The sequence below is a fragment of the Psammomys obesus genome, unplaced genomic scaffold, assembly GCF_907164565.1.
Source record: "Psammomys obesus unplaced genomic scaffold, mPsaObe1.curated_primary_1811, whole genome shotgun sequence".
NCBI classification, from domain to species: domain Eukaryota; kingdom Metazoa; phylum Chordata; class Mammalia; order Rodentia; family Muridae; genus Psammomys; species Psammomys obesus.
In genome coordinates, this window is record NW_026585504.1 from 30,460,085 (window position 1) to 30,483,167 (window position 23,083).

General features: G+C 45.0%; 1 protein-coding gene across 4 annotated transcripts in view; it reads left to right on the forward strand.

The window, feature by feature from the left end:
- Positions 1–23,083, forward strand: part of Kiaa1549l (KIAA1549 like) — a 242,520-nt gene that overhangs the window by 184,295 nt on the left and 35,142 nt on the right. For all 4 annotated transcript variants that reach the window (XM_055599549.1, XM_055599552.1, XM_055599556.1 and 1 more), the window contains exons 14-16: positions 591–772; positions 4,063–4,280; positions 11,661–11,790. In XM_055599549.1, coding sequence (XP_055455524.1) covers positions 591–772; positions 4,063–4,280; positions 11,661–11,790 — 530 coding nt within the window. The remainder of the gene's footprint in view (positions 1–590; positions 773–4,062; positions 4,281–11,660; positions 11,791–23,083) is intronic.

Below are 23,083 nucleotides of genomic sequence, written 5' to 3' on the forward strand. Positions count from 1 at the left end.
AAGAAAGAAAGAAAGAAAGAAAGAAAGAAAGAAAGAAAGAAAGAAAGAAAGGAAGGAAGGAAGGAAGGAAGGAAGGAAGGAAGGAAGGAAGGAAGAAACCACCACAGAACGGCTAATTGACCCAGGAAAACTTGTCGCTTAACATTGAACAAAATGTGATAGCTTCATCAAAAACAGCGCTGAAGGCTGTTTTTCTGGGGGTGGACAGACTTAAGAGTAGATGCAGGTTTGGCCAAATTCACTTTTCTCGTTTTTATAAACATAGAGAACAAATTTACTTTTTATTGTTTTCAAATCTGTTCTGTCCCTGCTTTGTAAGGTTTTTTTTTTTTTTTTTTTTTTTTTTTTTTTTTTTTCCCATCTTTATAATTTTTTTTTTTTTTTTTTTTTTTCCTTTCTGTTTCAATGCAACCTTTAAAATTCCTCCCTACTTACTGATAGTACAATATCTGGGTAAATGGCACAAACCTTAACTGTAAAGGTAAGCCATGGTCAGAAGCAAACCGTGGGCAGGGCCGCATACTCTCTTCTCTGCATTTTGAGGTAGATCCCCGCATATTAAAAACCAATGTGTTTGTGCCTGGCTTTAGTGACGGCAAGTGATGAAGAGGAGGGAGCCGGTCTCTTCGACAGTGCTGGCAAAGCGGCAGCAGATGCCTTTGACACATCTTCTGGCTCCGTGCAGCTCATCGCTATCAAACCGTCAGCTCTGCCCGTGGTGCACCCTGCCTCAGACAGGGGCCCAGAGTCCTCAGCTGTGCTCAACGGTGAGGTAAGTGCCCATGTCCTGGGTGGGAAGTTCAGCTGGACCACAGGGATTCAGTTGATCCTTCTGCCGGAGGGGTGCGCAGTGGCCTCTGGCAGTAGAGGCAGTTTGTACCTCTGTACATGCCAGACCTCAGTGATGTGAAATACAAATAAATCGTCCAGAGTGAGTTTGTTCATAGTGTTTTCCACCTGCAATGAAGCCTTCAAAATCCTGTGTAGCTGGACTGTTTGGCTACTTTGGGTTCCTATACCTACTACCCTCGTCTACCCCAGTTCCTTCCAACTACCCAAGAATAGGTAGGCAGGGAGGGGGGAAAGGTTAGAGGGGAAAGGGGATGTAAACCTCTTTGTACCACTTCCTGCTGATGTCACATTCCTTGAAGCAAGTCCAATCTTCAAGGTCAGGATTCCAGCAACCAGCAATCTAACAGCCATCCAGCAGCAGCAAAAGCAGCAGCAGGGACCAGCAGCAGCAGCAAGGGGAGCAGCAGCTGCCACAGGCCCTCTTGGGAATCTCGCATTTGTACCCTCTCAAGAGTCCCTGGAAGTCCAGACGTAAACTATCTGCAGCTGGCAAAATCACGCCCCTCCTAAAGCACAAGACAAATCATAGTTAATGGCTATGGACAATCTGAAGCAACCCCGTATTCCACGCTGGGCATTGAAACAAAAAGATATGCACATGACATGACTGGGATTTTTAAGAGACCAAAATTCTCCCTACAACCCTGTGATTAGGAAAGCAGATTAGCAGAAGACCTCTTTTCCCCAACCTCTCATGGGTCTAGCCTTCAGTCTTTCTACGCTGCACTCCTATACATTTCGGCTTTCATTAGGATCCATGTTGTTGGGGTAATAGGAGGAGGGTGAGCTGAGAGGAAAGTGGAGAACTTCGTGTCATTTGGGCAGGGAACTGGCTGCCAGAGACTCTGAAATGACATTGATTTCTGTTAGCAAGCCTGAAATAGCCCCCTCCCCCGCTTTCTTTCTAGGTGGTGTCAATGTCAATCAACTTTCCTGGGGAGATGGCGGCGTTGGTAAACCTGGGATCAGCACCCATATAAGAGTGGGACACAGCAGTGCGCATTTGCCATTTTAGCATGGGGGAACAGAGACAGGTGGACCCCAGGGCTCATTGGTCACCCAGCCTAGTTGACTTAAACATCTGTCACATCTGTGAGAGATTTTATAAAAAAATATTAGATAGAGATAGTAGACAGTTGATGGGTAGGTAGGAGACAAGAGTTATCTCAGACAAAGAACAGGAAATTGGATTGAAAATGCCGTCCCTCTCCTTCCTTCAGCAGAAGAGTTATCAATGAAGTGATGAATCTTTACAAATGCTCACATGGGGCCACCGTGCATATCTACATTATGCACCTATGCACACGTAGTTTTCCTTTGTGCTAAAGTGTTGGGTTGATTTGTTCATTTCATTTCTACCCCACTATCGTCGTCTGAAGCTGGCGGGAGATTTGCAAGTTCTAAAGCCCCTTTCTCATTGCACCCCAGGGTGCCTGCTGCAACTGTGTACAACTGGGCATCAGGAATGCACAGCAGACATTTCTTCCTCAAGACAAGCGGGGACACTTCCCTAAGCTGGGACCTGCTGCAAGGAGGACCTCTTTTTCTGAGCAGGAAGACTGAGCTGGCCTTAAAGCAGGAGGGGCTGAGGTTCGGTTACACTTATAAGAAGCCCTTCTATTGCAACTTATTTGAGTCAGAGAAACTAAAGCCGGAAGGGTGAGGTGCTGACTGAGAATCATGCTGATGGCGTCTGTTCAGCTTCCCCAACTCCTGCCTAGTGCTGCTTTCCTCTCTTAACGCATACTCCAGCCCATCACGAGAAATAGTGTTATACTTAGAAAGTATGACCTCAAAAGCTGTGTCGTCAGAATTGGAGCTCCAGCTGGTCCATTCGTTGTCTCTGCGACTTAGGCGAATGTTAACTGGTCCTTTGTTAACACCTCTGTCAACAAAATGGGCCACTATACATGAAGTACTCAGCAAATGACTTACATATAAACACCTTGTCATTGGTACTGCCATTTTGTTTTTATTACTGCTCATTCTTCTGTGAGAAGGAATTGGTCACAATGTGTCCTTTCTGCCCCTTAGCTCTGTAATCTTCCCTGAGGCACAGTTCTGTGTCCCCCCTACACACACACACACACACACACACACACACACACACACACACACACACGCCTCTGAGGTTGGCACTAATACACTGTTAACTACCTTTGATAAGGGCTGTCTGCCTGATTAAGGCTCTCATTTATGGCCATCATACCTGGGTCTCTTTGTCCCAGCCTAATGATGTGAACCTCATACAAACAGACTCCAAAATTAGGACAGATGCCTTTTCCTCCAGGGCCAGCCCCCTGCCACATGGGGAGAACACATGAGTATTTCCTCCATTCAGAAATGGATCCGTTCTACATTTGGGAAGTTTAAGGAATGAGCCTTCTTGACACCCAGATTGGATAAGAGCCCTGACCTGTTCTCTCTATACTCTGCGGTCTCCCAGAGCATGACACAGGCTGCTTTACACTTCTTCTCCTTCTCTTAGGGAGGGTTGGTTTAAATGTAAGGAGGGGAGCATAAGCTGAAGTCATAAAGCCATACATTTCTCCTTTATGAATTGCAGAGAATTCTGTGAAAGGTGATTTTAAAAAAAATAGGACATTTAGCCACACAGTATTTCATAACAATCTCTCTCCCTCTCAAAAAAGTCATGGTCATGGGTTTACAGAAATACATCTCCAGGGCAAGTGAATCATTTGGAAAGCCCTCCCACCCCCGAGGAGAACATTTGTTCCACTTTCCCACCAAATCCATGCCAATCCACTTTGAGATTCATCCCAATAGCTCCAGCTAAGTGGACAGAGAAAGCCATGAGCTGGAGCTAGACTCAGGACACAAAAACCAGCCAGGCAGCCAGGCTCCCACACTGAGGAACCACAGAGTATAAGCAGAGCAGAGACCAAACAGTATGGGTTCTCAGCTAAAAGTATACAGTCAGACATAGGCCTCTAACAGTCAGGAGAGATGTGGGGCGCAAGGATGTCAGATAACTCAGTGAGTATCAGATCCACTTTGTATGAGGGCTGGTTTTGGTCACAGACAGAAAAGCTCTCCCGTGCTTCACCTCTGGTTTTTGTGGTCAGCTGACCTTGGAGAAAATGTTTCTCATCTGTTGCCATGCTGATTTGGGTGTGGACCTGAGGCTCTCTCTCTCTCTCTCTCTCTCTCTCTCTCTCCCTCCCTCCCTCCCTCCCTCCCTCCTCCAAGGTGAACAAGGCTCTGAAGCAGAAATCAGACATTGAGCACTACCGGAACAAACTGCGCCTGAAAGCTAAGAGGAAGGGGTATTATGACTTCCCCCCAGTGGAAACAAGCAAGGGCCTGACAGAAAGGAAAAAGATGTATGAGAAAGCCCCAAAAGAAATGGAACATGTTTTGGACCCAGACCCAGAACTGTGTGCTCCCTTTGCAGAGTCTAAAAACAGGTACACGCTCCGAAGATATATTTCATGTCCCCATGTCACGTGTGCGACAAGGGCAGAGGACACCTTGAGCATTGTGCCCATGATCCTTGCTCTTACCTTGGGACTTTGATCTTTGCAGGCTTTTGATCTGGTTCCCCACAAGGGTGTATTCAATAATGAGTCTGAAAGCGAGTAAAATTGAAGCCCTTTAAAAACTTCTGGGGCGAGCAACCCCAATTGTCCTCTAGCTTAATGATATTTTCAAGCCAGTAGCTATTTCAGAGCTGGGTGAAATATAATTATCACCTACCTAGTTTATGCAACTTCCAGATCAAAGGGCATTGTATTGTTCAATTACACTAGTGGGTCTTGCACAGGAAAGCAAATTCATGCCTTTCTATTCCATTCAGCCTCAGGAAGAGCCTGTCACACTTTGGCTCATTCGTAGATCTGTTCATTTATTCAACACTTATTGTTACCTGCTGTGTATCAGACACCAGTCAAAATGATGTATGCTTGCATGGCCACGTGTGCTCTTACTCACTCACTCCTTCCGTGTTTTATGTTGACGTGGAAGACAGCCTAATGGTTGACCCTCTGGAACTTAAGGACTGATGAAAAAAAAAAAAAAAAAAAAAAAAAAAAAGAAGATACCACCACCCCCGAAAAGTGTGACAATGAGCCTGAAGAGCATTTGGAATGTGAGCTGCTATAGCTCTAATGGGGCCTGGCCCACTGAGGGAGAGCTACTCCAAGTAGTTTGAAGTGGTTTCTCTCTCCATCTGTTCTTTGTTTCTATTACAAAATACCTGAGATTGGGGGGTTTATAATTGGCAGAAATGTGTTTTCCAACCACTCTTCTGGCTAGAAAGATCAAGGTGTTACCATCTGGTAAAGGTGGTCTTGCCATGTTAACATATGGTGGAGGGGGGAAGGGCAAAGAGCAAGAGGGGGACGAACTTGCTCTTTTATGAAGCCATTTGTTTTAGTCACTGTTCCATTGCTGTGAAGAGATGCCATGACCTAGGCAGCTCTTATAAAAGAAAGCATTTAGTTGGGATCTTGCTTACAGTTTTGGAGAGCTAGTCCACGATCATCCTGGCAGAAAGTAGACAGGCATATTGCTAAACAGGGGCTGTGGTGCTTTGCACTCTGATCTGTAGGCAGAAGGCAGCAGGCAGAGAGACAGACAGACAGAAGGACAGACAGACACAGAGAGAGAGATCCTGGACCTAGCCTGTGCTTTTGAAACCTCAAAGCCTGCTCTTAGTGACACACTCCAAAAAGGACCCACCTCCCAATCCTTCCCCAACAGTTCTACCAACTGGAAACCAAACTATCAAATATATAAGCTTACGGGAGCCATTCTCATTCAAACCACTACATCATTGCTGTGCCCCCTGAGACTTTGTGGTCCTATCTCTGGCCAAAAGTTCCACCTCCTAACACTGATAAAACAACAATGAATTTTAATTAAATATTTTCTTTTATATTCCTACATGCATATAGTACATTTGAATCCAAGCCACCCCGTCTCCTCTCTTCCAGTTTGTTCCCATCCCCCAACTTTTTCCCTCCAAACTTCATGTGTTCTCTTTTACTTTTCTCTTTTTCAAATTCAGCATCTTCTGCATCCATGGTGCATCCTGAATGTGCCTGGGTGTGGAACCATCCACTGGAGCATGGGTAGCCTGCATCCCTGAAGAAAAGTGCCTCTCCCATTATCTAGGGTGGGGCTTCATGGGCCCTTCTTCCACCTATCCTGGGATTTTGGGCTGGCTTGATCTAGTACATACAGGTCTTCTGCATGAAGTCACAGCCAACTGTGAGTCATGTCTAGGAACACGGTTTCATCGCACATGTCTGCTCCCTCCATCCCTTACAATCTGTCCCCCTCCTTACTCTTATTCTATGAGGCACGTTGGTGTGGCATAGATATCCCGTTTAGAGTGAGCGCCCACGGCCACTTATTCTCTGCCTGTTGACTGGTTGCTGGTCTTTGAAGAGAAGCTTCTCTGACGAGGGGTGAGCGATGATCTGATCTGTGAGTATAAACATAAGAACTCACGGATCTGGGGCAGAGAGGTAGCTTAGTAGTTAAGAGCACTTGCTGCTCTTCCAGAGGACCTGGGGTTCGGTTCACAGCACCCACACAGCTGCTCGCAGTATCTGTAACTCCGGAGTCAAGGGTTCTAATACCCTCTGACCCCTGGGAGTGGTGCACATACACACGGGTCCAACCCTCATACACATAAAATTAAAATAAATGAGAATGTATTTTTAAAGAATTCAGGCAGCAATTTATTATTATTCCCAATTAGCAGAATAACAGTACTAGGTTCGCCCCTAGAGGCTAGGACTGGGCAGCCACGGGCTTTTACCCCAGTTAATAATACCAGGCATGGGGCCCATCTTATGAAGTGAGCTTTAAATACAGTTTTAAAAAGTATTTCATTCCTCTCACATCATTCCTGCCACGATTGCACCAGTGCACGGATCTTGACAAGCCAGTAATCACTGTAGCTCACAGGGCTCACATCTGGTTAAGACTGGTGATGCCTTCTCTCCCCAGGAACCCTGGTGTCTGGAGACCCTTCTAGAACTATGAAAGTTAGCCAGGAGTGAAGTTTCCAGAAACAGCCAGATTTTAACCTGAATTTCAGAAAAGGAAAACATTCAAAGAATGACACCTGTCTCCAAGCTCTGTGGCCAACTAGGCAGTGACCTCCCATACCAGACAAAGAGCTAAAAGGCAGCAATGTTTGTCTGCCTCTCCTCCTTTCCTGCCCGCCTCCAGCACTTCCATAATTTGATACCACCTCCTCGAAGGGTACATTCTCCTTGGCAATCCCTTGGCTTTGGACATGCCGGAGAAGCCACAGCAGCTGCAAGTTCCACCCGCTAAGAAGAGTGGGGCAGATCCTGGCCTGAATGGATATTTGCTTTAAAAAAAAAAAAATTAAAACAATACCATTCAACAGAATTGGATGAAAGGAAAAAAAAAAAAACTAGGGCCTAGGAATAAACTGAACTGACATAATTTATATACAGTGAAGAAAAAAAAGTTCAGGGAGGGGGAGTGGGGGCGTGGTGTGATTCTAAGACAGGGCTTTCTTAGCACAGGGGCTTGGCTGGCTGGTATGACAAATGAGAGCATAAAACCATGGCAAAAGAGGGTGCACAGTGCCCATGTCACCATGTTATTAGGTGTAGCAAGAGGGAAAGAAAAGGTATGGGTTCGACAGGGACCAGGCTGAAAGCAACTTTAATTTGCACTTTGCTCTTGGGGGACTCTGCTTCAGGGGTCTATGATGGACACAGGTGAGAAGTGTTTTTCCTGGGTTTCCTTGCCTAGAGACAAGCCCCTCCTCCTTTTTTGAGCAAAGCTTTTTTTTCTGGGGCCTGTTAGACTCTTCAACACAAGTTGAAGCCAGGTGCCTAGGGTTTCATGATGGACTGTTGCTGCTCTGTGCATGTGGTTAATCTCAGCAGCTGTCCATTGTCTCGACAGCACTAAGATTGGTTTGAAAAACCATTCAGACGCTCACTACTATTGGGAAAGAGAGAGCTGTGACAAGCTGTGGCTAGGATGGGGCTGGAATGGAGAGAGGCGGGAGGGTGAAGAAGCCTAAGAGAAAAGGAAGAGAGCTTAGGCCTCACGGGCCCAGCGATAGCTCTTGACGCTCTGCTGCTGACTCCGCGGAGCTGCGTGCTGTTTATCTGTGGTCACAGGTTGGAGTGAGCCGTTAATTGCTGTTATCGGCACAACCCTCAGAGACGCTGCTGTGAGCCACCCAGCTGGAGCAAGGCACAGCGACAAAATCACTATCCATTAACTACCCTTCAGAGCCAAGAAAGAGCCAGGGGAGGCAAAGCTGAGATCCTCGTGTTAACTGATCCCTAAATCTCTCAACGTAGTTTTCTAAGTTCCTTTTCTTTTTTCCAAAATCAGTTGAAACACCTTACTTCACATTGGGCACACTTGTAGAAACAGAAAGTGCTCAGCCTGACGGAGCCCGCTGCTGCCTGTGGCTGGGTTGATCTGCTCAGATGACTTTGCTCCTGCTGTCTGGAGCCTCTGTGACTCCTTCGAGGATTTTTCTAAGAAGCGGAATGTGTTTGCGTAGCTGTCGTGCTGCAGAGCACCCTCAGCCGGTGACAGTTTGATTAGAAGTGAAGTGCTAGCTCAGTACCTCTGGCAGGGGATTCTGGGTGTCAGAAACACTGTTGTAATAGCCATGGCTTCTAGTTTTGGGGTTACCTGTTTACATAAAGCAGGTGAAACCCACCCCAGGATTACCTGATGCCAAGTGACGAAGATTCATCTGCAAGCATGCTTTTCAGATGAAACCAACCATCGAACCCATACTTCAGCCACCTCCTGTAGAGATCTTCTGGGGGGCTCCAGTTCTAGGCCAATATCCACCTACTATTGAACAATAATAATTAAAACACCCACACACACACTTTCCCAGTGAGTCTGAGCCCTAGACACCCTAAATACTGATCAGCTCCTTCTTACGCCTCTGTTGACTTTTATACTTTCTTCTCTATCTCCCCAGTTCTCAGCTCTGGTAGTTTCCAGAGCCACTTTGAAAAATAAACCATGTGTACAGAAATCCTCATAGATCATGCATCCATGGGGCCAACACAAGGCAGTAAACTATTCAGTAACCTATTCAGAGTTGCTCTGACAGAAGCCTGACATCCTCCTCCTTCCCCTTCCTGGTGGACTGTACCGTCTCCACAGAACTCCAGGGTTCCATAGATTACAATACCCAAACTACTTTCTTAGACTCTGTTAGATGTCAAAAGATCTTACAGGGCAAGTAAAACACACCATAACCCACCCTCTAGCAATATTGTCGGGGGTGGGGCGACTCAGATTGACATGCTAGAAACTACAGCAAAATAAGAGCCTCATAGGAATGATGACTAAAGTAAGAATCTCTTTAAATGACAGCCTGATTCATCCCCAAGTAGACAGCCATACACCAGGCACACACACTGGAAGTCAGATCACTGAAATGTGTTAAGTCTTTCTGATCCCAAGCTGAGGGCTAACACTTGCCTAGTATGCACAAAGCCCTGGGTTCTATTCCCAGCGCTGCTGACAAAGTCAGCCATTATAATGCTCCAGCTCTAAGCTCTTAACATATTCATGTTCCTTATTAGTATATATCTAACACCTATGAAGTAACCTAACATTGATTGCCAGTGTTCCAGCTTAGTTTACCGGCACGCTTATTAGTAAATCTTTTCTTAATGGGCTAATTGACAGTGACTGAATATGGGTTTTGTTTTTTGTTTTTTGTTTTGTTTTGTTTTGTTTTTTAAAAAAACATAGTTATAATTAAGTCAAGGGTGAGAATTCTTTGGAATCTGCTTTGCCTACCTCTGCAGGAAAGGTGGTCCCCCAAGAAGCATCATGCTATACCTACCAAGAGGGTAAGCATCATGGGACCAGGCAAGCAAAAAGAACAAATAGATTCTCTTAACATAGGTGTGGCTTCTCACGGTGGTGGAGGAGATCTAAGAGTGTCTGTTGTGTTTATGGATAAGTGCTAGGATGGATGGAACCTTGCCTTGAAGTTCTTGCTGGACTGTGTGTGACTGAATGCTGTCACCAACTGATTGCCGTTCATAAAATAAGGTGTGTGTGTGCGCCAGTCTCTGACCACCCCCCACAGCTACTGGGAATAGTCTTTACCCCCAGCCACAAATATCTAGAATCGTTAAACTGAAACATGCAATAGATCATGCTCAGAAGTTCTCTGAAGATGGTCTGGAGGCACAGGTTATTTTGCTGCTGGGTGAAGGAGGATTTTAGTTTCTTAGTTATTCTGCAGAATCCCATGGCGGTCGTCTGTCTTTAATGAGCCTCACTCCAGCTGAGCCTCACTCCAGATGATAGGAGTTGCTGCTTGTGGGAGGAAAAGGAACTTGGCAGCATCTCTTTATGTGGCTGTTTTCTGTCCCCTCTGTAGATAGATTCCTCCAGTGACAAGCAGAAACAAGACGGTGGCAAATGTGTGAATTTTTGACAAGTAGCTGAGTTAACACCTTGAACACGCTACTCTTGTTCTTGCACTTGAACAAGCCTACAAGCAGGCTTTGTGCACACTTCAGGGGCTGCATTGATTAAAACTCAGCTGAAGGACCTCTTCCTACCATTCTAGTTACCCTCTGTCTTAGCCTCTTATTTTTATTTGTGTGTGTGTGTGTGTGTGTGTGTGTGTGTGTGTGTGTGTGTGTGCTTATGCTCGTGTGTGTGCATTCCATGCCCTGGCTACCATCCTTCACTATTCATATACTGTTGAGACAAGGTCTGTCATTGGCCTCGAACTTGTCAAGAAGGCTAGACTGGCTAGCCTGTGAATCCCAAAGATCCTTCTGCCTCTGCCTCCCCAGCGTGGCATTACAAGCCTGCACCTGGCATGCTGCTGTTTCTGCTGCTACTGATGATGATGATGATGATGATGATGATGATGATGATGATGATGATGATGTTGATGATGTTGCTCTGGGACTTAAACACAAGTCCTCATATTTGCAAGACAAACACTTTACTGAATGAGCCACCTCTCCAGTCCTCTTTTTTTTTCCCCCCTAATGACACTAATCACTCTTGAAGTTACCATGCCAGCTGTGTCTCCCATCAGGATGCCAACAGTGGGAGTACCAGAGCCATGGATGCTCAGCTCCAGGTACTTAGCACATACTAGGTACTTGGGGAAGACTAAATAAATAAATAAATAAATAAATAAATAAATAAATAAATAAATAAATAAATAGAACTTTTACAAAACTTAAAAACTGGTGACTGGTTGGCTGGCTAGCTGAATAAGCCCCAAGTCGACTCCAGGCTTATGGTCATTACCAAGGAGAGAATCTATATGGTACCTGTAGAAAGGAAATAGATCAGTGATCATAGCATTAAAAGTGGCCAATTCTACACCGGCTTCATCTACTAACGCATTGTAGGAGTCCATGCCTGAAGTCTAAAAGATGAAATAGGAACCAGAGGCTGCTGAGTCAACAAAGCCAGCAAATGCAAGTTTGTTCCGCAGAGTTAGCTGTCCTCGAGGGTCAACAGAGAACCCCTGGCCTTGCTCTCAGCAAAATTTTAGATGAGGTTGCACTGCTCTAATTGATTGTAGTTGCCTAATTTGATATGAAAGAACACATAATTCAGCCAAATAGTTACAGCATCTAGGGTGGTGCAGGAGGGTGGGGTACCTTGCCCCCCCATTCCTCTGATGGCCAAGGAGCGGGTACCATCAGTTCTGAGATCCCGAGGCCAATCCAAACCCCCTATCGTTGCCTGGAGGTTTGGATCGGTGGAGAACTCCATCTGTCAGGGCATTTGCTGCATCCTAACAGTTGTTGGATTTTCTTCAGGCAACAGATGAAGAGTTCTGTCTACCGAAGCCGGCAATCTCTGAATAGCCCGAGTCCGGGAGAAACTGAAATGGACCTTCTGGTCACACGGGAACGACCCCGGCGTGGAATCCGAAACAGCGGATATGACGTAAGTGTCTGGTGGCCCCGGGTGAGTGAAAAGCTTTCCCCAGAGAGCCAGGAGACATAGCATCCTATAGTGTTCCAGTCTGTTTGGGGATTTCTATGTTGTGGGGAGAGCGTAGGAGGTGGGAGAGTGGTTTCTGTTTATTTGTTTTCCTCTTTTGCAAAGTAAGCTACTTGGAGCACGCGAGAGTGATTGTGATTTCTGAATTGTGCTGTCCTATAGTGTACTGTTGACCTAAAATTCAAGGGCGATTGTAAACAGTCTTAATTCCCTCACCCTTACTAGTAGAAACGTGGTTAGAACTTAGCAATGCATTAGAGTTGAGGGAGCACTGGCTGCTTTTAATCTACAACAGTTTTGAAAATTTGGGTTTGTTCCTAATTTCATACCTCCTTAGTGAGCCATAGAAAACAACGAGATGTCCAGCAGTGAGAGCTGATACATGAGAAAGAGCACAGGCCCCGGCTTAGTGACGGGTCTAGACGACAAACACTCCTGCATTAAGTCCCATGGGGTTTCTCCAGAGTGGGAGGAACTACCCGGAGCCTGCCTTCAAGATGGAGGCACGCTGAACCTGGCTTTGCACCCATGAGCTCACGTGAACGATTCCATGCTGGAGGCTGAGATGCACACAGCTCTCCCTGCCTCACAATTTCAAAGCGTCTTGATGAAATCGCAGGTTTAAAAAATAATAATAATACTTCTTTCCCATTCCCCTAGATATTTCTTTAATTACAAGTTAATTTCTCTATAACAAGATTAATAATTCAAATACTGGAGAAACTTACAATTTGAGAAGTAGTGATTTGAATAGGGCATTTATTTTTTAAATATACCATGCTGATTTGAAGGAAAGAAGAGGTTTTCCCTTTTGAGATTAATTATTGTTTGACATAAGTGCTTAAGATGGGCTTTTTAAATTGGCCAATTTAAAACAGGTAATTTGAATCTCTGATGATCTTCCTCGGTGGGAATCTAATGTTGCGCTGACGGTGTTGCTCATCCCTTTTCTTAAGGACCTGGCACTCCGCCGCTGAGCTCTGTCCCCAGCCCACTTGTCCTTCTTATTCATGATACTGATCATCTGTTTCTTTTACATAAAACAGTTTGAGATTTTCACTTCACAAAATTCTAGACTCTGTGACCGCATATTTTCATGTTACGTCTTCGCTTTTCTGTTAAACTCTCCTAACAGAGACTTTTATATATGTATATGTGAAATATATATATATATTCAATGTAAATATAAATATATTCAATGTAAATGAAATATAAATATATTGAATATAAATACGAAATATATAATATATATTCATATATATGAAATATCTCTGGGCTAGGGAGACGGCTTGGTGAGTGAGAGCATCTGCTGTGCAAACAAGGGGTCCTGAGTTGGATCCTCAAACACCTGTGTTAACGTCAAGCATGGCTGCAATGCCTGTGACCTCAGTCCTGGAGGTCACTGGCCAGCAAGCCTGGCTGAAAAGATACGACTTAAGTTCAAGGAGAGACCCTGCCTCAAAAAAATAAGGTGGAGTAACTGGAGAAATGGCGCAGCAGTTAAAAAGTACTTACCACACAACTGGGAAGAAAAGATTCTAAAACCCCAGAATATATACATGCCAGGTAGGCATGAGAGCTTGCTTGTGATTCGGAAGGTGGAAACAAAGGATCCCAAAAACAAGCTGGCTAGCAAGACTCACCATGGCAGTGAGCTATGGGTTTCACTGAGAGATCCTGCCTCAGTGAGAGTAATAGAGAACAATTTCCCACATCAACCTTGGGCCTCCACAGGCCCATGGGCCATGGGCCCATACACACTGGAACACACATACACACACATACCACACACACACACACATACACACACACACACACACACACAAATAAATTAATTAAATAAATGAGAAACCTAGCTTTACAGAAATCAGCCTAAGTTTTATGTTTTCAACCGTCCACCCCTGAGAGGCCAAGAACATCATTCCTAGAAGCTTGCTTAGTTTGGGGGACATTTTCTTCTACGCAAACCACTGAGAGATGTGGGTTCATCAGTTAAGTAAGCATTAATAACGTTCTGGGCAGAGGCACTTTTACAGTTAGGAGGAAGTAGGCCAGAAGTTTCCCCGTAGTCATTAAAAAAAAAAAAAAAAGACAGCCTATTTTTAGCCATGTAACATAACTTTCAGCCCTATCCATTACCTTTAGAGGGTCAGGTCAGTAAACTACCTAAACTAATAGATCGCTCACACTTTACAGATGTGTGTTCACAGATGTGTGTGAGCCCGTGCATGGGTGCATGTCTATGTGCATATGTGTGTATGTGTGTGTGTGATTTTCTTTGAAAAATATGTGTTATCTCAAAAAACATTGTAAGTTTCTTTAGGAAAAATGCTCACATAGAACATAATTGTAAGAATTTAGACTCTGGACTAAGGACTATCTCTGTCTTGTCTCTTCTTGAGCGTTTTTGTCATTTGTGAAAAGTAGTTAACCTCTCTTGCCTGCACAGTACAGATCAAGTTTTATTCTGCCCATTTTATGTGTACCGTCTAGTTGAATGTCCATGGTTTTCAGTCATTATCCCTCTTTCACACAAAAAGAAACTGGGCCTCAGACTAGTTCCATAGTTTGTCACCCTTCCGGGCTGCTGCTTTTAACTATCATGCAACATGGTCTCTGAATACACCCTTCCTTGCCATATAGCTGATCTCACATAAGACATGTTCTGTATTTCCGAACCTCTGTGAGAGACCAGATGTCATTTCTCAGAGGAATCCTTCTGTAGAAAGTTCACCTATAAATAAAAGGATCAGCAAATAAAGAAGAGAAAGAAATGAGTAATAGTTCAAAACAATGCATTCATTTTCCAAAAATGTCAAGGCACTCCTGGCAAGCGAACCCACTAGCCCAGCAGTGAAGCCTGTCTCCTGACTGGAAATGTGCCATTCTGCCTCCTGGGTCTGGAGCTCTCAAACTAGGCCAAAATAGCCAGTCCTTTCTGCCAGGTTAAGAAAACTCAAAGCTATGGAAAAAAGAAAAGAAACAAACAAACAGGGAAATTAATTTAATTTTGAATTTACCAAATGCTGACTACTTTAGAATCCCAAAGGAAAATCCTGCATACAAAAATAAAAGAATAAATACACAAATAAGCAGGTGAACTGTGCTACACAAGCAAATCTTAGCCACAGGATGGAAGGCAGCCTGGGTTGTTGCAAAATTCTCATAGCCTCCTTCCAGCCCACCTCCATCCCCTAGGGATTGCCTCTTGGTTTGTCCCCAGGGCCCCCATAGTTCTTCCTCATTGCCCCTTTCAGCCCTTTCTTCTAGGACATCTCCATTCACTTGTGACTCCCACTGACCCACAGAACCATTCTCTACGAGGGACCAACCGCAGCCACACCAGGCTAGGATGCAGATCACAGCATCACTGAACGTCAGAGAAGTTTCTTCCCTCAGCAAATGATAATTAACACAGAAACCCATGACTGGACAATGTACAGTGAGGGAGAGTCATTGGAGCACTCAACCCCAAGTACAATGTCTTTATCAACCCCCCCCCCCCTCAAGGCTTAGGGATCTCTCCAGAAGAGGAAACAGAAAGAGTGTAAGAGCCAGAATTGATTCCTATGAAACAGTGTCTTCCAGACACACTAGGACTGTTCCACATAGGAGCTCACAGAGAAAACAACAGCAGGCATGAGGTTCAAGCCAGATGAAATCTCAGTACTGGGAAGGGAAAGTAGACACAGTCCCACCCTTAACCAGAAAGCTGTTTGCAACTGGTACCTGCCAGGAAAGGGAAAGTCATTTTTATCCAGTGAGTGTCACTGGTTGTAGCAATCACACTCCAGGCAGGCCTCAGGCCCAGGAGTGGTTGGCCAACACAAAATGGATGCTGAGGTTTTTTATGTGTGCTTTTTGTTTTATTTTGGAGATTTTTTGTTGTAATGGGTTTTTTGCTTGTTTGTTTTGATCTTCATTCTTGGTGGGGTTTTGTTTGTCTTGAGAGAGAGAGCGAGAGAGAGAATGAAGTTGGGTGAATTGGAAGGAGCTGCAGGGGGAAGAATATGAACAAAACATATTATATGAAAACAATTTAATAATAAGTATTAGAGAGAAAAAAATTCCCGTATAGCTAGAGCTGTTGGACCTGCAGAGGAGAGAGCACTGCAAAGTTTGAGACTGCCGTGTTTCCCAGCAACAATTCCGAACATCCTGTTCAGTGCATCAGCCAGGATGCTGAGTGGCTGTGACCTAATTAGTAGCCATTTTCTAAGAGTACACACTCATGATAAAAGGATGCGTTGTGTTTAAAAAGACTCCCTAAACTGATCACTCTTAACAGGCTAAGTAGATCATTAAACCATTTTTGGCTTTGAATTTAATTCCTCCTAATGCATACAGCAGGTAGAAAACTGAGCATCAAACTAAAGCAGAAAGGAAAAAGAACCCTAAAATTAATTCTTTCTGCCTTTTGTGTTTTTTGCACATGCTCGCTGTGAACGGTGTATGTGTGTGTGCATGTGTGTTTGTACGTGTGTGTGTGTAGGTCCCTGCACCCAAGTGTACCTGTGTTCTTCTCAGAGCACCCTCCACCATGTACACACCCTTCTCCCAGCATGGAGTCTCTCCCTTGGAACTCACTGTTTTCCTATTATGCCGGCTAGCCAGCGAGCCTCAGCCATCCCCTGCCCCTTGCCCTGGGGTCACAGGTACATATGGTCATGCCTCGTTCCTTTCAAGAATTTCTTTTGATTGTTTGTTCATTTGTATGTGTGCATGTGTATTTGTGTGGGAGGGGCTGCCCTATGGAAGCAAGAAGAGGGTATCAGGGTCAGTGGACCTACAGGCATGTAGTACCCCACCCACGTGGGTACTAAGAACTGAACTGGTCTCATACAAGAGCAGCAAGCACTCTTACCGGATAACCATCTCTCTAAATTTCAAAGTATAAACTTTACCTAAAATGTTGTTTTGTTTTGTTTTTTAATGGAGCTGGAGAGATGGCCCAGCAGTTGGGAATGTGTATTGCTTTTGCAGAGGATGGGAGCTGGCTCCCAACACCCACACTGGTAAGTCACAGCCACCTGTGACTCCAGCTCTGCAGCATCTGACACCTTCTTCTGGTCTCCGAGGACACCTGCATCCCATGACCTACCACACACAGACACACAGACACAGACACTTAATTTCTAAAGCATGATTTTTTTTTAAATCTTCTTTTAAAGATTACCTTAAAATAAAATGTTGACTCTCTGAATGAAAACTATGTAGAAAATTAAGAAACCATGAATAGAAGAAAAGAAATGTCCCACATGATTCTTGGGCAGAATAAGTACTGAAATGACTTCTTCCCATAATGTTAGTATTTAAAAATGATGCCATCTTCACCAATCCTGTATCTGACAGAGGGCTAATATCTAGAATATATAAAGAACTCAAGAAGTTAAAAAGCAACAAATCAAGTTAATCCAATTAAAAAATGTGGTACAGAGCTAAACAGAGAATTCTCAATAGAGGAATATCGAATGGCAGAGAAATACTTAAAGAAATGTTCAACATCCTTAGTCACCAGAGAAATGCAAATCAAAATGACCCTGAGATTTCACCTTACACCTATCAGAATGGCTAAGATAAAAAACTCAAGTGACAATACATGCTGGAGAGGATGTGGAGGAAGGGGAACCCTCCTCCATTGCTGGTGGGAGTGTAAACTTGTACACCACTTTGGAAATAAATCTGGCACTTTCTCAGACAATTAGGAATAGCACTTCCTCAAGATCCAGCAATACCACTCCTAGGCATACATCCAAAATATTCTCAAGTATACAACAAGGACATTTGTTCAACCATGTTCATAGCAGCTTTATTCGTAATAGCCAGAATCTGGAGACAACCCAGATGTCCCTCAAGTGAGGAATGGATGCAGAAATTGTGGTACATTTATACAATGGAATACTACTCAGCAATTAAAAACAAGGAAATAATGAAATTTGCAGGCAAATGGTGGGAAATAGATAAGATCATCCTGAGTGAGGTATCCCAGAAGCAGAAAGACAAACATGATATATATTCATTTATAAGTGGATATTAAAAATATAATATAGGATAAACATACTAAAATTTCTGTACACCTAAAGAAGCTAAGCAAGAAGGAGAGCCCTGTGTAAGATGCTCAGTCCTCACTCAAAAAGGCAAATGGAATGGACATTGGAAGAGGGAGAAAACAGGGAACAGGACAGGAGCCTACCACAGAGGGCCTCTGAAAGACTCTACCCAGCAGGGTATTAAAGCAGATGCAGAGACTCATAGCCAAACTTTGTGGGAAATCTTATGAAAGAAGGGGGAGATGGCAGACCTGGAGGGGACAGGAGCTCCACAGGAGAGCAACAAAACCAAAAATTCTGGGCACAGGGAGTCTTTTCTGAGACTGATACTCCAACCAAGGACCATTCATGGAGATAGCCTAGAACCCCTGCACAGGTGTAGCCCATGGTAGCTCAGTGTCCAAGTGGGTTTCATAATAAGGGGAACAAGGGCTGTCTCCAACATGAACTTGATGGCTGGCTCTTTGATCACCTCTCCCTTAGGGGAGAGCAGCCTTACCAGGCCACAGAGGAAGACAATGCAGCCAGTCCTAATGAGACCTGACAGACTAGGGTCAGATGGAAGGGGAGGAGGACTGCCCCTATTAGTGGACTTGGGGAGGGGCATGGGAGGAGACGAGGAAGGAAGGGTGGGATTGGGAGGGAGCAAGGGAGGGGGCTACAGCTGGGATACAAAATGAATAAATTGTAATTAGTAAAAAGGTAAATAAATTTAAAAATAAAAATTATGCCATGTCTATACAACAGATATAATATGAAAGAGTTTATTGGATGGAGATGGAGAGAGAGAGGAAAGGAGAGAGAGACATGGTGGGAGGAAGAGAGCACCCCAAAAGAGAAAGAGGAGAGAGCAAGAGAGTGAAGTAAGAGGCAGGGGGTCCTTTTATTGGCCCCTGTAGAGCAGCCAATGATGACATCACAGGTGCCTAAGCAACCTGGGAGTAGGCTAATGCATAGACTTATGAACCAATACAGTCACTTGCCCCAGTGTGTGCAGATGGAGCACTCTTTGCCTCTAGAGGACTAAGAACATTCAAGTCATCCCGAGAATTAAAAATGTACCTACTCAGCTGGTTATTTTGTCCCATTTGGGGGATGTTTGTTTCTTTGCTTTGCAATGTTGGGTTTGTAACACAAGGCTTCCAGCATGCTAGCTTGGCAACCATTCTGCCACTGAGGTACACCACTAACCTTGATGTCTTTTTGTTCTTTTCTGTTCTTTCTTTTCTTTTTTTTAATTTTTATTTTCTGATGTCTTTTTTAATCATATTAACCCCCCACCTTCCTACCTAAATCCTTCAAGATCTGCCTCCTATTTCCCAACCCCACCTAACTTCTTGTCCCAGTGTAATCTATGCCACCCATACAGCCATGGGTGTGGGACCATCCACTGGAATATGGTTGACCTACCAGGGACTATATACCCTTAAAGAAAACTGACTTTCCTTACCCCAGAAATCACCTGATATGTTTCTGGGAGTTGGAAAAAAAAATATGACAGAAATGGAAACAGCTCTAAGCATTAACAGTGGGGGAGCCTCTGAAATGATTGATTGAACTACTGTTGTGTGAATATTAACCTTTCAAAACTAACGCCATTGTTACTATCTGGGGGTCTGGACTGCGTTTGTTTTCCCTGACAGTTAAGAACCTAAAAGGCAAGGGGGGAAAAACCCTCAAGCACAACAGGTAGCAGCAGGGAAAATCTCAGACACAGCCGGCATAATCAAGAGATGAAACCCTACTTCTGTTAACTGTGAGGCCCACAGAAAGCGAGCCCCTGCAGAGCAGACGGGGAACTCACGAGGCCTCCTTGAAGGCTGGGAGTCTCTGGTAGATGGAATTGAGGTGCTCTTCTCTTAGCTTGTTCAGTTTAAACAAAGACAGGGAAGCGAAGAAGCCCAGAATTTTGGGTAACCCTGGCCTGGTCTGACCTTGAACTTGTTAAAACCATCTGCTGACAGGTGTGTCCTGTTGGTGGGAAAGAAAAGCCTCCCAGGCCATTGTCTCAGATCAGGAAGGTAAAGAAGAAGCTGAAAGTTTTCCATCTTTACTATCTATCTGTCTGTGGTTCTTCCCCTGTTTGTCTGCCCACTGGAGATCTGCCTGAGTCCCAGCCCTTGACTATAAGCTTCTTCCTTTAAATCTCTCTCAAATTATTTGCCTGAAGTTCCATAGTGTAAAACTATATGTGGCCTCTGGTGCATAAGGGCTTTTCTTGTGACATTTTTATTCCATGGTGCTGATAAAGCAGTATTCGTGCAGGAGAATTTATATTTCAGATTCTGAACGTTGATCTTTTCCTGGGCTCATGACATGGGGTCTGGTGTTCCCCAAGCTGCTGGGCAACAGCCGTGGACCACAGCTCTTAGACAGCTCTGGACCTCAGCAGTGAACAAGCCATACTCTGTAATGTTCCCTGTTGCCAGTGTTTGGGGCATACTGCATTTTGGGTTTTTGTGCTCAGAGTGTTTATGTGTCTGCCGTCAGTTAACATCCACAAGAGAGCATGGTTTCACCCCACTGTAGGCTAGTGTAAGTGTTCTGGGCATGTTTAAGGAAGGCTGGAATGTGCAGTAATACTTGAGAGGTCAGATTTATTAAGTGCTTTTATAAATTGGTATGTTATCAACCGTAATGGGCTTCCTGAGACATGACCACATCATTAGCCATCTGGGCCATCAAGGGCCATCTGTATGCGGTGAGCCTTCCTGACAGACCCCCAAGTCCATGGCCTAAGAGGCGAGTGGTAGCTCTGAAAATCTTCATAAGTATGGGGTGATCTCTGGGCACGTCTCAGAAGAGGCAATGCCACAGTTACCAGACCTCACTCCAGAGGCATGGTTCAGGAAAATATTTTGGCATGCCGTCAAAGGAAAAAATGAGGGAGTAGTAATCAGGTCCTGCTGGAGTGACGACAGCAAGCCAGAGAGAAGCAACGTGCGGAATGAAGGGACACCGTCCATCATGGAGGAGAGGGTGTTGTGACAGGGCAGGGGCAGCTGATGACATTGCATCCACAGCCCAGAAACAGGAAGAGAGCTAATGCGTACCTCACGGACTCCTGTCCATCCGGTCAGGAACCCTAGCCCACAGGACAGAGCTGCCCACATCCACAATAAGTCTTCCCTGATCCATTAAACCTTTCAGAAAACCATCACAGACACACCAAGAGCTCTTTCCATAGTCACTCTAAATCAGACAAGCTGACAGTTCCCCCTTTTGTTTACTTGACACTCAAATACCACACCCTTTGGCCCCTATGAGTTTGTGTTTGTCCCACAACACAAAATGCAATTTAGGCCAACCTAAATATTCCCATGCTCTTTAACAGTCTCAGTGTTCAAAAGCCCAAAGTCTGTTCTGAGACTCAAGGCAACCTTATAACCATGAGCACCTGCAAGAAATAAGTGGCCAAGTTCTGACACACAGAATAAATAAAGGGAGGAATGGAGGCACAGCAGGACAGAGCAGACCAAGGCAAAACTGAAGCCCAGCGGGGAATGCACCAAATCCTGCAGCTCTGTGTCTGTTCTCTGGTCTCCAAAGGGCTTCCGTAGCCCTGTCCTCGTGTTCCTGGCACCTGAAGCACACATAGCCTCTCTTGGGCCGACTCAACTCTGTGCCTGCCGCCTGCCTTGCCATACCCCATGGTGCCATTATCTCCACCATCTTGAGTTGGCGCCTACACTTTACACATCACAGTAGTAGCCTCCTTGAGGGGTGCTGCCAATGCCACACATTGCCTGCCACACAAGGTGGCTCTCTGGACCCTTGGTATAAGTCACTGTGACACCCCTTACTCTTGCATCTCTCATGCCTGCAAAACCAGTGCCGTGTGGGTGACAGGGATGGTTTGACTGACGGCTCAAGATGTAGCACAGCCCTTCGGATGACAGCTGTGATGGTTACTGTTTGCTTTGGTGGCTGAATCTGAGGAAACATTTTCTTAGGCAACTATCTTCAAGCAGGGAACTTCTGCAGCATTCTTAGCTGAGTCTCTCTCCTTTCAAATAAATCAGCATTTTCAGTAGTTAGAGTGGTCTGTAGATGGGAGTCTTGCCCTCAGGACACCTTTCTTTTTTTATTTTATTTTTTATAATTTGTTCACTTTACATCCTGATTGTAGCTCCCTCCCTTGTCTCCCCCAAGTCCCACCCTCCCTCCCTTTTTCCTGCTATTCCCCTCCCCTATTTCTCAGAAAGGGGGAGCCTTCCTCCCCTACTATATGACCCCAGTCTATCAAGTCTCATCAGGACTGCCTGAATCTTCTTCCTCTGTGGCCTGGCCATGCCCCACCACCACTACTAGGGTAAAGTGATCAAAGCGCAGCCAACTGAGTCCATCTCAGAGAATGGCCCTGTTCCTCTTACTAGGGAACCCACATGAAGACTGAGCTGTCTATTAGCTACATCTGAGCAGGGGGTTTAGGTCCTCTTCATGCATGGTCCTTGGTTGGTGCATCAGTCTCTGCAGGGCCTCCATTGGCCCCAATGTGTTGGCTTTGTTGGTCTTTTTGTAGAGCTCCTGTCCCCTCCAGGTCTTACTATCTTTTCCTTCTTCCATAAGATTCCCTGCACTCTGCCCAAAGTTTGGCTATGAGTCTCAGCATCGGCTTCGATACCCTCCTGGGTAGAGTCTAGGAGAGGGCAGGGAACAGGACACCTTTCTTATTGCCTCGGCTCAGAACACTAAGGTCTTTTACAATGGGGTTAGTCCCTTCAACTAACTGCTTTCACATCCTGTTGTTTGCATCTTCAGTTTTACACTTTTCATATATTTTTGCTTCAGTTATTGTCTCTCACTGTAGAACTGCGTGTTCGCTACCAGTAAGTATGGCACAGCCTGGACAGTGTCCAGTCTTGAGATTCCGCCAACACCTCAGTCCATTACTTCTGAAGTCAGCCTCACTTCTGAGAACATGGGAAGACTTCAGCCGGATTCTTCTCCAGAATGGCTATGAATGGCCTCTAGCCTAGTTCCTAGGGGAGTCCCTGCTCTCCCTGACACTACATGAGCTTTGACCTCCACTTCATGTTCCTCTGGGCATTTGAAACCCCACATTCCCATCAAACTGGCCCACTGAGTTCTGCATACAGCATTCCAGGGCTTTTCTAGTCTAAAGTTCTGAACTCTTCCACATTCCACAGGCAAACCAGTTCCAGAGGTCTGAAGACCACGTGGTC